Source organism: Erpetoichthys calabaricus, chromosome 1 (assembly GCF_900747795.2).
Source record: "Erpetoichthys calabaricus chromosome 1, fErpCal1.3, whole genome shotgun sequence".
Classification (NCBI taxonomy): Eukaryota; Metazoa; Chordata; class Cladistia; order Polypteriformes; family Polypteridae; genus Erpetoichthys; species Erpetoichthys calabaricus.
Window position 1 is genome coordinate 97,425,564 of NC_041394.2, and position 18,084 is coordinate 97,443,647.

General features: G+C 35.0%; 1 protein-coding gene across 4 annotated transcripts in view; it reads left to right on the top strand.

Annotated features, from left to right (window-relative positions):
• Positions 1–18,084, top strand: part of mark4b (MAP/microtubule affinity-regulating kinase 4b) — a 236,789-nt gene that overhangs the window by 164,870 nt on the left and 53,835 nt on the right. For all 4 annotated transcript variants that reach the window (XM_051922150.1, XM_028803986.2, XM_028803979.2 and 1 more), the window contains exons 5-7: positions 5,288–5,353; positions 9,250–9,320; positions 10,907–10,963. In XM_051922150.1, coding sequence (XP_051778110.1) covers positions 5,288–5,353; positions 9,250–9,320; positions 10,907–10,963 — 194 coding nt within the window. The remainder of the gene's footprint in view (positions 1–5,287; positions 5,354–9,249; positions 9,321–10,906; positions 10,964–18,084) is intronic.

The window sequence follows — 18,084 nt, forward strand, 5'->3', positions numbered from 1 at the left end:
CAAAGAAGGTATAATTTTTCTTTAAGTAATTCAACATCTTAAGTAAACAGCTTTCTTTCACTGCTTGGAGTGAGGTGTGGTTTGATTTCAGTGCATATCTGTTTTACTTTGATAACTGGCCAAATTTTGAATGCATGCCTCTGATTATTTCCATTGCTCAGGGTTAAAGCTTTGTTGTCTCGGGATTTCAGTACTCTTGTGCATCCTGTGTTTGTTTAATGACAATGATTTGCCTCAGCCATTGTTAAGACAACTTTGCTTTCCCTCCTGTTTTCTTCTGCTTGTTTTTGCTGCATCGCTCAATTCTCAGAGCAATTTTTGTGTGCTATATCAGGTGAATATATAATAACACAATTTAAAGTTACATGCATTACCTCTAATTGTGCCACTCCAAAGATGAACTGTATTGTTGATGTCTGGTATCATACAAGGGCATTTCACTGGGTTTTCTACCCCCAGGAGCTGGTTAGTAATGCATGGATCAGCTGTTTTTGACACTCTGCTAATCAATCCTCATTTAAGCAACTGTAATTACAAAGAGATGCATAATTAACAAACAGCTGTTCTATCAGCCTACAGTATGAAGGCAATATAACTAACTGGTTGTCATTTCTATTGACAGCAAAGCAGATTTCTTTTCTGTTTTAACAGAAATTGAAAACAAGGCTCTCTCCCACTCTTGTACAGCATTTTATGTTAAGAAATGCTGTGGATGCATATGCTAAATGAATCACTAAAGCTTTTTTGCCATACAACATAGCTGCTCTGAAAATTTCTTGGCATTTCTGCTATCAGTATAACAAATTGGGCTTAAAATAGACTGTAGAAAATGCAGTATATGGCATCACCATGACTTTCTGTGCAATAGAATCAAATGATAATATATTATTCGTTAAATACAAAATTCACAAACTAGTATCAAAACTTATAAAACTGCACTTATGCTGTATACTTGTGTCATAGTCTGTGCTTCAAAGAGACCACTCAAATAAAGAACACTGCAAAAACAAAATTGAAACAAGCATAAGATATTAGCTGGGTTGCTAAAATGCACAGTTGCTGTAATGTGTGAAATTATTCTGGTCAAATTGGACAACAAAAAGTTATGGTACTTTGCTCCTTCTTGAAGAAGCTAAACTGCTTGATCTGAATTAAGAACATCTATTATGTCTTAGGTTTAGACATCACAGGGGATCACAGCACCTGATTTAAAGTCAGCACAAACTTAAACGCAGGTGGGATTTTTCTGAACAACATTGTATAGGGTATTTATTAGCACATGTTACAGTAGGTGTCCAAATATGAATGAACCAGCACACAACTTGTTTCATAATCATTGCTGACAATTTATATTCTTTCATGACCAGAGTTAGAGAATATAGTTAATAAGTCTTTCTTTGTTTTGGTCTTTGTTTGGATTAGTGATTTTTTTGAGTGATAAAACATTATGTGCAACTCACAGTAATAATGAAATTAGATAGCTAAACCCTATTCAATTTAAGGCCCAGAGTCTAGGACCGTATTATAGAGAAAAGAAGCTTAGAAAAGTTTCACTCCCAGAAGAGGCAGCATACTTGTGAAGTCTGAACGGCAAGCAAACAGACTGCTGCTGCTAAACATCCAGCTTGTAAATGTGGAACTGCTAGATAATAAGGCTGTAAAATTGCAATGCCATGTCAATGTAAAAAATAAAAACTGTTTTGTGTTCATTTTTTAGTGGAAAGGTAATCCATACCAAGTACTCCTAATACAGTCATTCAGCCAAACTGAGTTTACATAATAGTCCTTTGACCTCTAACCTGCAGGATCTCTTGGTTCCGCTTCCACACTTTACACCTGCCAGAGCTCATCTCCTGTATTATTATAATGATCATGCAAGTATGGCTTTGAGTAAACCTTACAGTGTCATATATCAGGTGACCTCAGCCACTGCAGTTATAAAAAGATACTACCAACATACATACAGCATTTTTCTTTCCTGCCAGAGGAAATAACATCCTACATCACTAAAGCTTCACTATTAAATAGGCAGAAAGTTCATGGCTCATCTTTGCCCCATTTGCTTCCTGTTTTTTCAGCAAAAGCCAAAGAAGACAGAATCCAAACAGCAAACACTGAGGAGCTCATTGGACACGGACATAGAGCATATTCAAGGTGTTATCCCCTGACCAACTCACTTAGATAAATGGATCACTGGTTGATTTGAATTGCTTTCTGCAAATAGCTAAATATCCAGATGGACAAACACTTGAGATTTTGCCAGATTGCCAGTGTTCCAAATAAGATGTTTTTCTTACTTAAACTGAACAATTTCAGAGTTTACTGATAGCTCTGTTTATTTAGGTTTTATGATTAAAAAAAAAAAAAAAAACGGGGGAGGGGGGCATTCAAAACTGTGGCCCAAAGAAAATGCAATATTTTAATTATTTAACTTAGTTTATGTAAAACAAAATCTAACATTGTTAAGCAAATAAAAAGGCAAACAAATATAAAACAAAAATTAATTAAAAACAATGTTAAAATAAATTTTAAAAAAGAAAAAACAATTGTCAAAACGCAAAGGTAAAAAAGCAGAATATGAAAAGATGAAACTGAACCAAAAGTTTCAAGGCCAAAACATGGAATTCAAAAGTAATTCAAAAATCAGAGTGCTAAAATCTTAAATTCAAAACCAGAATGAATTAAGCCACAATTCAAAAGTCTGCAAAAAAGAAGCTAAAAGGAACAGAACCACAGATAATGTTAATCCAGTGCCACTACAAAGTAGCAGTGACTGCACAGATTTAATTTAGTCGCTTAGGTGCAATAGAAATGACAAATTACAAAACCTGAGACCTGTTGTCTAATTAGAAGTCTTGTCTTGCTACTGTTAAAAGCGGTTAAACAGTTAACAACATAATTACCCTCAGACAAAACTTAAAATTAACTAAAACAAAGAGCTTAATAAAAGTAGGTGATAATTTGTGAACACTACACAAATGAAACCTAACAAAACACTAAGCATTAGACAATAAGCAATCAACATTTACAACACAGTTCAAAGCACAGTCCAATACAATAGGTGCAGATGATGAATTGAGATGCAAAGTGAACAGTTTACTGAATATTATGAAAGTTTTGTCCTATTGTATTCCAGTTGTTATTTTAAGATCTGTAGACGTTGGGAGCATTCACCGAACGAAGATGTTTACCAATAAAATCGTACAAACAAGCTGGCACAGGACAAGCACATAAATCCAGAATGAAACTGTAACTGTAGTTGTAATCAAAAGTGAAAGATGAGCAGAAACAAATACACACAGATGATCGTGATTCCCTTGGTGTCTTTTTAGCTCCATTTTAAATAGACCACTAAATTATCCTTCTTCCCAGCAACCCCTGCACTCTGTTAATCTGCCCAATGGTGTAATACTTGCCATGCTTGTGAGAGCTGCAAGCAATTTAAGCAGTACTGCTCTAAGATGCCTTAAAGGTGACAGCCTGATCCTCCAATTGTACAACTATATCAGTGCACCACAGCAATGGCCCTGATCAACAAGTCAAGTTGCATGCTCTCCCATGTTTAGAGAGAGACAAATGTTGATTAGCTTCCATGTCAGCTGCTTGAGGGCCTAGGATTGCAGACATCTTATGAGCCGAGTCAAATCTTCAACAAAAAAATAATACAGGGGGAAAAAAAAGGAAACTCACCTCTGAAGAACCTGAGAAAACCATGCAGTTCAGATAGTGTGGCCTCACTAAGTGTTATGGTAAAAGGGCCATACAAGACAAATGCCCAACACAATGGGTTGTGACATATGCCTGAGCAGTAATAGGATATGACTTGCCATCAGTTGTAGCGATCTATGATAAGCATTACATGTGCTAAGGTTTTGGCCATCTGGGCACAAACTGTTTTAATCTCTATAATCAGGCAGATAATACCAGTGCATCAGTGAGTGTTTTGGAAATAGGGCTGGGCAATACATCTAATTTTCAATTTGATATTTAAAAAAAAAAAAACAATATGCAAAAGCCGATATTGTGATGTTTAGCAATTTTATTTGTTCATGTCAACTGAACAAACCTTACTGGTGCCATTCACAATTATCCTGCTTGTGGGTGAAAATGTTTGTGTGTTTTTATATAACCTTGTGGGCAATGACAGGTCTTCTGGGACTCCTATAGGCCTTTCTTATAAGGTTTAATTTCCATTAGTTTTCTGAGACTTAAGTTGGCACATATTCCACAATCTGTATGCCATTCTACCAGAAATTAAACTTCTACCCTTTATCTTAGAGGAAATACCTTTTCAGCTGGGAACTAGTCACTTTCACTTTGGAGTCAAGGCATTTTATTAAGTTATAGAAGGTCTACATTGGTATAGAGGTAAAAAAATATACAGGTAAATTATTACTTCACCACCATGGGAAAACACTTTATACCCAGCATTGGAAATAACTCATACTTTCTGTACTTGTCATACGGCTACAATCTTTTTTTAATAAGCACGCTAATAAAAGTTTTAAAGGTATGTTACAGTCATTTTCAAATAGTCGCAATGTCTTGTAGCAGTTGCCATTCAGTCTACAAGCACAAGAGAGAATGATGACAATGAGACATGTTTGGAAATCAATGAGCACTAAATAGTTTAATACAGGTAATTTGTAACATGTTGAGGTACAGTATGTTATTGTGGTTCTATACAGCATATGCATAATCAATGGGAAGGTACAAGTAAATAGAAAAATCAAACCACAATTAAGTAGTAAAAATATGTTTTTCTTCAATAATGTTTCTGAAAAAATGATTGTGGGGGTGTTGTGGCATATCCCAGCAGCACTAAGTACAATTCAATTGCAAGTCCATTGCAGACCTTACTCAATCACACATCCTTACTCTGGTCTGATTTACAGTTCAGTCATCCTACCGAAATAAACAAGTTTAGAATGTATATACCTGGCAAAACCCATGTGAACACGGGTAGTAAATGGAAACCCCACACAGACAGTATCCAGACCAGGATTTGAACAAAGAACCCTGGAGCTGTGAGGTATCACCAGTGTCTGCCTGCTAACTGTCTAAATGATTAGGTTTTCCATTATTGACTAATTCATTCTGTATTTTTGCATATATATTTTTTTTAAATTATCTAGCACCAGTCCACGTTACTAACTAAAAGGTTCTTTATAGTGAAACTTATGATAGTAAAAATGGTGTAAATAAATAATTATACAGTACTTTATATTTTTTTGTTTAATGTTTTTAGTCCCCAGGCCTTAATTATATTTGATTTAATTTATTTCAGTGAAGCTGTTTGAAGTAATAGAAACTGAAAAAACCCTTTTCCTAGTAATGGAATATGCCAGTGGCGGTGAGTAAATTTGATGCTTTTAAAAAGGTTTATCCTAAGTTAGTGCTTTTACTAGGCATGTAATGAGATTGTGTTGTATGCCAAAGAACCATTTAATGTGATGCAGTTAAATTTGGGTGCATAAAATCTCTTTCAAGTTAACCTTCCTCTCAAGTGAAGTGGCCTATTCATTAAATTCAAGTTGAACGAGTCAACACCATGGCCGTCATTCTGAAGAAGACTGAACCAACTGCCGGACCCCACAGTACTGAATACCACCAACATATCTGGAAGTATTTAAAGAAGATATTCCTAAAAATAAGTAATTACCTAAACAATGCAAAGTCTTAAAGGCATTGTATTTGGAAAAATATTGAGATTAGCATGGCATCTTATCAATCTGTGCTGCTTCACTACATACTTTGTTCACGATGAATATCTTTTCGAAAGGTGTTATTACAAAAAAGATAATAATAAACAAAATGTCAATCTATCTGTCATCCCTCTGTTCTTCAGTATCAGTTCACTTCAGTTCCTTCTATAGAGTGCAGACTAAGATCATCTATGTGTATTTACCACCATTATGTCATAATAACATGTTGCATGCAGGTTGGATATGCAAGTAGAAATTTCAGTGTACTCTGTACATGTGAAAATGACTACTAATGATATTACTATTATTATTACTACTACTACTACTACTACTAACAATATATTATTAAACCATATATATTAATGGAATTACACACATGTCAAGTGAAACAGCTAAACAAATTAATCTCCATGATTTTACTGCCTAGATTTTGCTTTTGTTAAGGCCTCTTCAACATTATAATTGAGATATGGTCAGCTGACAGTGGAGTGAAAAACAAATCATCCAGTTAATAGCATTTTTTAAAAAAACACAACTTTGAGGATTTTGTGGTCAGTTTTTACAGGCAAAGTCACAATCCTGGCAAAATGGCCACCCTCTTGCATCTGGGAATTCTACAGTTCTTTAAGCATATGCTTAATCCCATTCAGGGTTGTCAAGGAGCTGGTGCATGACAAAGCAACACTGGGCAAAAATCAGCCTTCAACGGGGTATCAGTTTAAGTTAAAGGAAACATGCGTTGTTTAATTAATATTCTGGTTTTTCACTGATGATACCAATACGCTTGTTTCCTCAGAAAATATAATTATACTTAGCAAAAGGGGAGATATGTTTTTTGTTTTGTCACATTAAAAAAAACAGTTCATAATTCTTTATTTTTATATATACATGTATTTTTTTGCACAATAACTTGTATTCTCTTTGCTAAACAATGTAAGCCTACTTTTGTATTCTCATTTCTAATAAAATTAGTCATGCATGTTTTGAGTATAATAATTAAGAATATCTTTTCAAATATCTTCTCATTCATCTATTATCAAAGTTGCTTCATCCAGTTAATAGTTGTTCGTACCAGAGCCTAACCCAGCATGACTCCCTTATATTGATTTTGCATAGCTTTAAATTTATTCTTACAACAGTCCAGTTTTTATTGATTCTATATTAAGAAACCAGTATAGGCACCAATCATTACTCTGGGTGAAGTCACTAAATAATTTCCCAAAGTGGAAAATTTTGCCTCAAAAGTGGTATTTCACTGACAAAACCCACCACAATGCCTGTGTCAAGTCCCAAAAATGCCCCCTATGGACACTTCCTTAATAAAAGCAAAAGTGTGGTCACTAAAAGTTCCCCAAGAAGAATATTTTTGGAAAGAACTATAGGCTGTGGTGTTAATATGTAAAAATTTGGAATCAGTGCAAATTAGCATTGATTTACATAGCAAACACATAAACAAAGTTTCAGATTTATTCAGTAGATGTCTTGTTAGAATATACTGATTGCATTTTTCACAGGTATAAGGCAGCAGTCATTGGACAGAACAATTTTACTGTCCCTGTGCTGCAATAATAAATAGAAGGTGTAGCTCTTCTTGTAAACCTTTAGCTCTGATACGAGATAATTCTATTCTTCAGTAATAAATCATTGTCAAACTACTTAGGTTTTTTTGAACACGTTTTAGAAAAAATTATATTGTTTGCCTAAATAAAGTACATTAAATTCAATTGAATTTACTTTGTTCCTATTAAGCATGCCTTTATCTAGCTAAATTACATGCAAATTAAATACAAAAATGTAACAGAAACTGGTTACTCTTTAGGTATCTCTTATAAAGCACTTTATAAACATTTCAATTATGCTGTATATAATCAAATAATCATTAAAATAATAAACTCTTGAAATATGTTTATGTGATTTTTCATTGTTTATATTATGTTAAAAAAAACGTAGCAGTGTGTTTTGTAACATGCAGAAAGTTATTAGCAGCTTGTAATGGATACCCAGATTAAGAAGATTCAAGAAAATCATAATTCTGTTTTCCTGTGTTATATTATATTGAATGATGATGCAGAGCATCTCACAGTTTTGGATGAAGCAGTGGCTCTAGCAGTTATTCAAGTCAAAACTGTATAAAACACAACCATCAGCATTTAAACTGGTTACAATGTCTCTTTATTCTTTTCAATGAATAAGCAGCTTAACTATACCTGTGTATATTGCTTAAGTAGTTGTTTTGACCATCTGGTAGTTGTATATCTTTTCATCACCCATTGGGTAAATGCATACTGTACTTTATTCTCAATTCACTTAATTTCACACTACATTTCACCTCTCCTCCTGAGAGTCATAATAACAACATGCTGAGCTTTACTGAGAAGGCCACCCTATCCTGAGGAACGTTTTCCAGCTCCTTCAAAAGAATACCCAGGCACTCCCAGGCCAGTTTGCTCTGGGTGTTATGTCAGTGGACTGTGTTTTGCTCAGCCCCATGTTATTCAAGGGAGGCACCTACATATGCAAGGCACCTTAGTGGCATCTGCCCAATACAGAGAAGCATTGGTTCTGTTTTTGCTGTATTGCTGAACTCCTCACCCAATCAATGAGAGGGAGCTCAAATGGACCTTGTGATTGTTCTAATTAAAATTAAAGAGAATTTTGCTCAGAACAGTCTAGGATCTGCTTCTGTAGTCAAATCTGGCAGTGGTATTTTCTAGTAAGCATTTGGTAGTTGAGTTACTTATATAGCCCTAGTGAACTCAGTTGAAACAAGCCATTGGAAACTGACTTGTGATTTACTACCTGCAAGGTAAAGGATAAGTGTTGAAGCAATGCCAGTAGGGCCATGGCAAGACAAGAATTTATCCAGGCATACTAAATCATCAATTTCACCTTATACAATCAATATAATAAACAGTAATTAAATGCAAGTGCTTACCATGTAAAGATTTGGTTTATAAATATGGAGAATTTTCTTGAAATTAAAACTAAAGCTCTTATTTTACAAAACAGACTATGACTTCAAACATGAGGATGCATTGCAAAAGAAATTAAGAAAATTGCAATAATGTTTATAACTTTAGAAGTGCAATTGGTCATATACTAAGGATACAGCACTGATCTTGCAGATTGACCAAATTTAAAAGTTACCTGTTTTTTTTTTTTTTTTTGCTTGCGTGAATATCAGTTATTTTAAGAGTATTGTTTTGTTTGTTTTCTTCATGTGGCTCCCTAATTTTAAATGAATGACTGGTTTTTACATAGCATATTTTAGGTATTTAGCATATTGCAGTTTATCTGGGCTGAAACAGTAATTATAATTCAAGGAATATAGTCCACATTTTATATCGAACCTGTTTTTTAGACCTAGTGAAGGGCTAGAACCTATGTCACTAGCCTCAGGTAGATGGCAGGAATGAATCTCATATAACATTTTTATATCTTGCAGAGCTAATATATGGACATCTATATTAACAGTTATAACAGAAATGTTATATGCTTAAATCTTGTAATTACTTCTAATATCTAATTTTCTTTTTATACACAGGTGAAGTGTTTGACTACCTCGTATCTCATGGGCGTATGAAAGAAAAGGAAGCTAGAGCCAAATTCCGACAAGTGAGCTAAAATTTCAGTATTTAAATGCCCACATAACATAATCTATAAACTCACATATTGTCATATTTACTTGTACAAGCTGGAATCACAAAGGTTCATTTTGATACCAAGGGACTTTGTTATGTTACCAGAAAGAAGAATCATTTACATTGTATTTAAAGTTTAGCAAGATGATATTTGTCATCTGTGGTTGTGTAATTATCTTGATTTTGATCTGCTAATAAAAATGATCAAAGTCACAAATTCATTTGTTACTTGTCTGACTTGAGAAGAAGTAGGTTTCACTTGTTATTGTATCCTACAGTGGGACCTTTGTAAGTATTAGGTATTTTCAGTTTACCTTAACTATTATAACCACTAGAGGAGAGTTTTCAGTTCAGATAACTAAAAACTATTATGAACTATAGTTTCCACTATGATAAACATTACTATAGGGGATGAAAATATCAAAAAGTTATAAATAGGCAAGTAGACTATTATCTATTTCATATATACAGTATATTCAAAATCAATTTTCAGTGTAGTTTTCCTGGAAACATCTTTTTTACTTTACATGCCTGGCAGTTACATTTTTTTTCTTTTTCAAATAAAGCCAGTATTTGTCTTGTAGCTGATTACTCCTCCATGTGAATGCAGACGATTTTGCATTCCTAAAGGAATACAATCTAGAAAAGGACAACCCAGTTGATTCTCATTCTCAAATTCTCATGTGGTATTCTGTTGTAGCTACTGTATGTACAGTATTTACATATTCTGTGTATGCAATAAGTAAATTGTCAAATAAGTGAATTGTCTTTCTGACAAATGGCTTCTATTAATAAATAAGTTAACATGTATGTGTGTGTGTATTTTCCTTGTGTTAATTTCAGAATATTGTACAAAGGGTATTTGTAGCTTGAGATGATTATCTTCTATCCCAATTGCTGGTACTCACACAAACGCTGCTAAATGATTAAACTGTCGTCAGTCTGTGAAATCTTTCCTTTGAATGTCTTTACTCGATTATAAATGAAATTCCACATGTTTGTGTAAGTGCATAAGCAAGTCTTATTTGACTTAGTACTATTCTTCTTTTTTTTTTTTTTTTTGGTGTTCTGTACATGGCCAAAGCAATCAGTGCATGAGAAAGTTGGTTTAGACATGTTTGGGTAATATACTGTTATATGCCAAAATGGGTATTATAAGCCACACTATCAGTTACTCAAACTGCACAAGGCCACTCACATTAATCTCTCAGTCTGTGTTATTAATGTATTTTTATAACATCTTTCTCAGTGATCTCTCTCACAAAGGAATTCCCATATCTTTAGAAGATTAAATGAAATATTTTACGTAAATAATATAAGATTCAATGGGTAAAAATAATTTGTGGTAAAGAGGCACTGATGAAAGAAGGGGAGGTAATAAGTTTCTCATATGATTTATCTCTAAAAATAATGCATCTCAAGTCTCCATAATGACTGAATTGAGTTTCTGTCTTTGCGGGGGAAAAAGAAACTACTAGAAGTACTAGAAACTACTTTTTAACCATGTCTTTGTTTTACATTTTAATAAAGTGTTCTGTTCCCTTTCTTTGTTTGCTACAGATAGTTTCTGCTGTTCACTACTGTCACCAAAAGAACATAGTGCACAGGGACTTAAAGGTGAGTTCAGTATATTCTTTAGTTTCAGGAAGATGCCATTAATTACCCAATGAATTCTGAGGTACAGCTTTGTTTAACTAATACAACTAGAACCTAATCCTCTGTAAAATAGTTTCCAAATATAAACTATACTTATCAAAGTATGTAAGGTAATAAAATATCTGCAATTTGTATGTTTTTGAACAATTTACATGCATGTTGGTCCTCTTAGGTATGTAAACCTCCATGGTCCAGCATCAGTTTAGATTGATGGATGGCCACTTGATGTAGCTGGTGCGTGGTTTCAAATATACCACTAAAGTTTGCTTACTTCTATGTCTTTATTAGTGTTTGCACATACCATATTTTTTGCACCATAAGACGCACCTGACCATTAGACACACCTAGGTTTAGAGGAGGAAAACAAGAAAAAAAATATTCTGAACCAAATGGTGTACTAATATGTTTAATAAAATATAGCAGAATAATATTTCAACCATGTAAATTCAACAGTGGTATTAAGAAACATCATCACTGTCATTAACAAATAAGGAGAGACTTTAAGGTTCAAGCACTCTTCTAGTTTTATTGAAACCCCAAGAACTCCTCATCGCTAGTGTCAGAAGTTATGAAGCTCAGTTGCTCACAATCACTTTGCAGGAGCATGTACAGTACCTATCATCACGCGGCATAACCTGTCCAAAGCCACCAGGGGACAAAGCACATTTGGACCAATGCGTCCTGAAGTTATATCGCCAGTCTAGTCCCATCTATATTTGTAATGCCACAAAGCCCTTCATCTCGTGTTTTGTTGTGGGTTTCCAGTTTGAAAAACGAGAATGCGGTGCAAGAACAGCCCTCGATTCAGAAAATTGCTCTGCATACCTGTTTGTCTCATCTGACAGTAGCTGAAAGGCAGCTTCAGGAAAGAACAGCCTGAAGTAGTCCAGCGGCTGGTAATCTATCGAGTCCAACAGCAAGCCATGCTGTCTTGTGAAGTCTGGTAGCCAGTTAGGCTCCCACGGATCAATGTCTAGGTATTCCTCCCACACGAACCTTGCCATAGGTGCATCGGCTACACGAATGCGCTCAGCTGGGGCGGCATCGGCTGGTGTCCCGATCAGCTGATGCCAGTTCCTCACTCTCTTGTTCGATCTCCTGATCACTCTCAACAAAAGTCTTACTCAGTGATAATGCGCAAAACATTTGTTTTCTGCACTCGCTTCGCTCCCTCGTGAGATGTTGATGCCATCTTGCCTTTGTTTACATTTGTTTACATTTCGCAACTCACGCACACGCAAGGATTAGATGCCGAGTCAATGAGTCTAACATTCCTCCAAGCACAGAGGGAATGCCTGTAACGTAACAGTGAGTTTTGTCACCCTCTACCCCTGGATGTCGACTTTTGTCAGGTAATACACATCATGGTCTGTGACGCAGTATTCGCTCCATAAGACGCACAGACATTTCCAACCTTCTTTTGGGGAAAAAAAAGTGCGTCTTATGGTGCTAAAAATACGGTACATTAAACTGGCATTTTGTAGTTATTGGCTTAGCATCATTTTAGAAATGCCTTCTTTGTTTTGATGGTGTATTAGTGGTATTGCTATCTTACGGTTTTGCTCATAAATTTGATCTGAAGTGGAATGTGAGTTATCAAGTTGTTCTTTTGTTTAGTGTAGTGTAGGCTTGCAATGCAATTGGATACTATAGCAGTTATGTAGAATGTATAGATAAATGACTTATTTCTGTACACCGGTATGTATATGTTCATTACAGTAAGCTGTGACCCATAGGTTTGAAAAAAAGTAGTCAGACAAGTAGGCATAAACTTTAAATAAACAAATTAATTGTCTTTTTACTATATGCCATCTGCTAATGAATAAATTAATACACCCAGTAGAAATTCTTTCATTTTGTTAATTATGTAAAAAAGTTTAAAAGCACTACAGTTATGTAAACAACCAAATGAAGAAATCTATAGGAAAAGAGAAAAATCCACAATATTTTTTCAGAATGAAGAAGCAGGAATGATATATGTCTTAGTATAAGCCATAGAATACACCTTGCATTCTGTTTCAAAGGCAGCCTTACTTTTTGTGTGGAAAATACATAATTTAATTGGGAACCTACTTTTTAAAACAAAGTGCTAGCAGTTGTTGTACAACTGTTGTATTAGTGTATACTATGTAAAGACAGAAAATTTCTGAATTATCCAGAACTAAAACTTTACTTGGCTAACATGAATTATGTCATTAAAACAAAAAAGAATAGAAAAATCCTCTGTTGAACAGAATTCCTGTAGTTCTTTTCTATCTACTGTGCTTCATTTATATACTAATGTATAGTGATGTGGCAATGTACTTGTCCTTGTATAGTTTTCAACATAATTACATATTTTTCATATTGAATGTTGTCAGGTGTTCAGTAAAAACCTAATATTGGATAAAATGAGCACTGAGGAAACAAATTAGACATACCCAGTGTCACTCGCCTCAATACTCTGCTATGGATTACACCTTTGCATCAGTTTGTTACGTCTTTGCATTCAGTTGTGTAAAAAACCTGGATGATGACAAATACTTTGTCACAGTACTGTAACCAAAAGCACAATTACAAAATTGCAAAGAAAAAAGTCAGATTTTTTTGTTTATTAAAGGCATGAAAGAATGTTTTCTTTTTAAATAGTCCAAACCAAACAGCCAGAAGCTTTTGACCCTTTAAGGCAGACCTAAAGTGATAAACCTAGCAATTTCTAAAACAATGAGGTATTTTTATTTTCACACCTTTGTAACTAACTGCACACTTTCAATTAATAGAAATATCATTCACCTACAGATTTCAAAATGGCAAGCCAGCACTGAACAAGACAGTGGTAGGCCAAGCACATTTTGATATTTATATTATTTGGTTATTACTGGAAAATGATCTTTACTTTAAAAAATAATGTTGCTTGAAAAGCTACTTTAAATTATTTGTTTTGCCCAATTATCAGTAATGAATTACTTAAGCATAATTGGTTATTCACAGCCTAGATTGTATATGAAAATCATGATAAGAGCATGTTCAGTGTTATGTTTCTCCTATTTTTTCGTTATCATTAGTTATCTTTTCTTTTTCTTTTCTCATCATGCGCTTTTGTTAGTTCAGGCTTGAAGCATAGTACAGAGGAGGCTGTTAGAGTACATACACTTAGTTGGAACTATATTTGTTACCTTGATTTTAAGTATACAGATGTTACTTCTTATACGCTCTTTAAATATCACAGTATGCTACATTTTCCCAGATTTCAATAAAAGAAACACAGTATAAACAGGGTGAAATAGCAGTCTTGCAGATTGACCATAAAAGTAAATGCTTGCTAAATGTTAAAGCACATGCCACAAGTAAAAACTACTTTCCTATTGGTCTTAGTCCTATCCTATTATTAGTATGCGCTTAATAAACAAATGGAAAGAAACCCTTAATTCCATCTTACTACAGAATTTAACACTGACAGAATAATTTATTGTTTGCAGCTTCATTACCTAAAGGCATCTTTACAACCACACATTCTTCTTCTACTTTGTTGCCTTTGTCACATGTTGATGCAAGGTACATATGAAGAAGATCATAAAAAAAGAAAAACTCTTCATCATCTGCATTTAACAAGGAGTAATGTAAAATCTAGCATTAAGATACGGTTTACCGTATTTGATTTTTTTGAACATAAAATATTTTTCATGAAACAAGAAAATTTGTATGTTAAAGGTATTTTCGTTCAAATTTATATACAAATATTAATGTTCACAGAGTATCTACAGTGCAAGACTATATGTGATAGCCCAGGTTGTAAAGTGTGTTGAAGACCATTGGAATATTTTTTTTTAGGCCTTGATAATCTTTGGTAGAAAAAAATGTTAGTTTGTTGTATCACTACATCATCCACAGCATTCATGTTTAACATTAAACATAATAAAAATGGTTATCACCACAGTCTTACTCAAATTTCACCTTATAAGCCATTATAACTTGATAGGACTAAAAGAGGAAATGAGTAGAAACCAACACAGCCACTGGCAAGTAAATTATTACTGCTTTTCCTTTCCCCATTTGCAAATTTTGCAAATTTACTCTTATTGTAAAAAATTATTGATTCTCTAAAGCTGCCAATTGCTTTTCAAATTTTTTTTTTTGTTGACCTGGACTTTAATTATAGGATTTTCCAGCAAGTTATTTTGTTCTGAGCTTCTTAGTTTGTCAGCATTTGTCACATTTTTTGCTGTTATATAAATTGCACTGAAATTATCTTCTGGATAATCTTCTGGACCTTGCATCAAATGGGCAAATGGAAAGAGATAAACGGGTTTCCCACCTTTATTTCCTTACTTCTGCTTTTGAAGTAGATTGTTTAATCAAAACCTTACAGGAATGCTCTTATAAAGATTGGCTATTGGGATCTCATATTTTGGCATCTTTACAGATTTCAGTTTGTAGTCCTTCCTTTGTTTTTTGAGGAGTATCTGGGAACAATTACCCATTTTAAATTTTTATGTTAAACTAACCTAGAAAAGCCTCTTTCTATTTAAACAATTCACCGACTACAGATGGCGTACCGTATATATTCTCAGTTCAGGCAGACCGTTTGGACAGAAAACTTTCATTTTGTGTGTTCTCAAGAAAGCTGACTTTTTTTGGCGCAGCAATTGGGTTAAGTCGCTTATATTCTAAGCTCCCCTACTTTGTTGCAGTGACGGTTGCCTTTTAATGTCTCTTTGTTTAGCCTGGTGGCATCCTATATTGTACTGTCCTGCTTTGCCCTCTTGTTCTTATCATTGATAGCCTGGCATATGAGATTCTAAAAATTCTGTATTCTTTCTGTGTTTAGACTTGTGAAACAAAAGAAAGGTTATGAGTACAAAGGCCCTTCACTAGTTGCTGCTGTGTACTGGTATAACCCTGCTCATTTTCTTTTTTTATGACTGATTCTTGATGGAGACTGTACCTTATAGGATTGTTCTATCAAGCACTGATTTTCACACATGCCAGTTACCAACCGATTGTTAAAGACTTCAAAGCTCTAATGATCTATTGGTAGGCTTAGTTGTGCCATCTGATTGCATACGCTTTTATATCTGAACTTTCACTTTAAGTGTAAGGCTTACAAAAATAGACCAGATTATTGTGCTTACACTTGTCTTGATTCGTTGACTTTCAGAGTTCTTTACCAAATCTAGTCGGAAAACAGTGCCCCTTATTTTTGCTACTTACAGCAGTTTGTACTTTAGGTAACCTTTTAGGGACTCTTCATGTCCAGTCATTTGGTAAAATAAGTATTGATTTCCTAGGGAGAGATTAATCTCAATTCCCCACAACCCCCCACCTCAGCCTACAGATGTATATTGGAAAAATCTTACCTACTGTATATACTACAGTGGCCTACTTAAGATTTGAAGCACTGTAACATTTACTGCATAAGCTGTATTCATAAATAAACTAAAACATTGTTTTCACACCGTTGCTTTCTGCTGTGCTTTCCTGTTTCCTATGATAGTTTTTGCGTGCTTGGTACTACAAGGCAATATATTTAAGTATAATGCATCTGCAAGCTGACAGGTGTTCTTAATGCAGTAATTAATTACTGGAGAGAGCCTCTATAGTAGAAACAGGAAAGAAAAAAACATGCTGATGTTTCAGGTTTATAGACAGTAAAAGATTTACTTATCTGTTTACTGTTCAGTAATACACTTGGAAAGTAAATGAAATGTGTTTTTCAGAATGTGGATTGTATTTTCTAAATTCACTTCCATTTATCCGTATAAAGCATATTTCCACTAATATGGAGAGATCAATTTCTTTAATTTCAAGCAACTTCCATTTGACCTGTTTCTTTAAAAAGAAAAAAATATGTGCATGTAAATGATGGCAGACTGGAAAAAGAAGACATGTTTTAAGCCATATTTGTAGACTTTATTTTTTATGTTTATTTGAAAATGAGCTTTAAAGGTCACTGAAATTGTTTTCAATAAAATAAAAAAAAACCTAATTTCGTTCAAAATAAGAAAGGGATCTCCAGCTTTCTAAGGATTGGTTGTAAATTACATCACAATCAAGATAAACTGTTAATGGGTGATGCGTGCAACAGCCATTTTCACATACAGACAGGTATTATTCCAAATATCCATATTACTAACCGAGAATGGTAAACCGGAAGGCACGGACGCAGGTACACGGCGATGGGACCAGGAGACATAGTGCGCAGGTGCCTACAGCGCGCGTCTCATAAACCGCAAGCGAAGTCTGATCCACCGCGAACGAAGGAGTCACGGCCCAAAAACGAAAGAGCTCAACTAACATGAATAAGAAATGAACAACGTGCCCATAGCTAACGACTAACGACACAGCCACACAAAAAAGAGGATTCTGCGCTGCACCCCAGAGTCAAACGGAAGAGGCTACGGAGGCCCCACAGGTCCACAAAGATAGTACGGAAGGCGCGTGAAAGTACAAAAGGCGCAGGCGCCTACAACGCGCTTCTGAACTAAACGTCCACACTACACAGCATGGTCCACGCGCTTCTAACACACCGCAAGCATAAACACAAAATAGTACAGAAACCCCACAGATCCGGACTCCACAACATATGTGAATCACATTACAGTAATACAATATTAAGCACTTTACACATGGACAACTGTATGTAGCCCTCTCAAGAGAGTACAGAACCCTACATGTCCACACTACATGGCATAGTTAAACCCGACATAGTACGGAAGGTGCAGGCGCCTGCAACACGTTTCGAAAGCACCGCAGGCAAAACCCCGAGATAGTACAGAAGCCCCAAAGATCCGGACTCCACAGCATATGTGAATCACATTACAGTAATACAATACTATACGAGGGGGGACCCAAAAATAACTGGAATTTTGTTGTTGTTAGGTTGGTACTTGTAGTACGTGGTTGGGCCGCTAGGGCGATCTAGTTACACTCCTCACAAGTCAGTCTGCCAAGTGCCATCAGTCTGGACGGTTGTGCTTGTGTTCAGTGAATTTTTTTGTAAAAGTAGGTTGCGCAACAGTGTGAGAAGGAAACGCCCTGATTTGTGGGAGTCGGGCGATTGGTTCTTTCATCATGACAACACTCCATCTCACACTGCTGTCAGC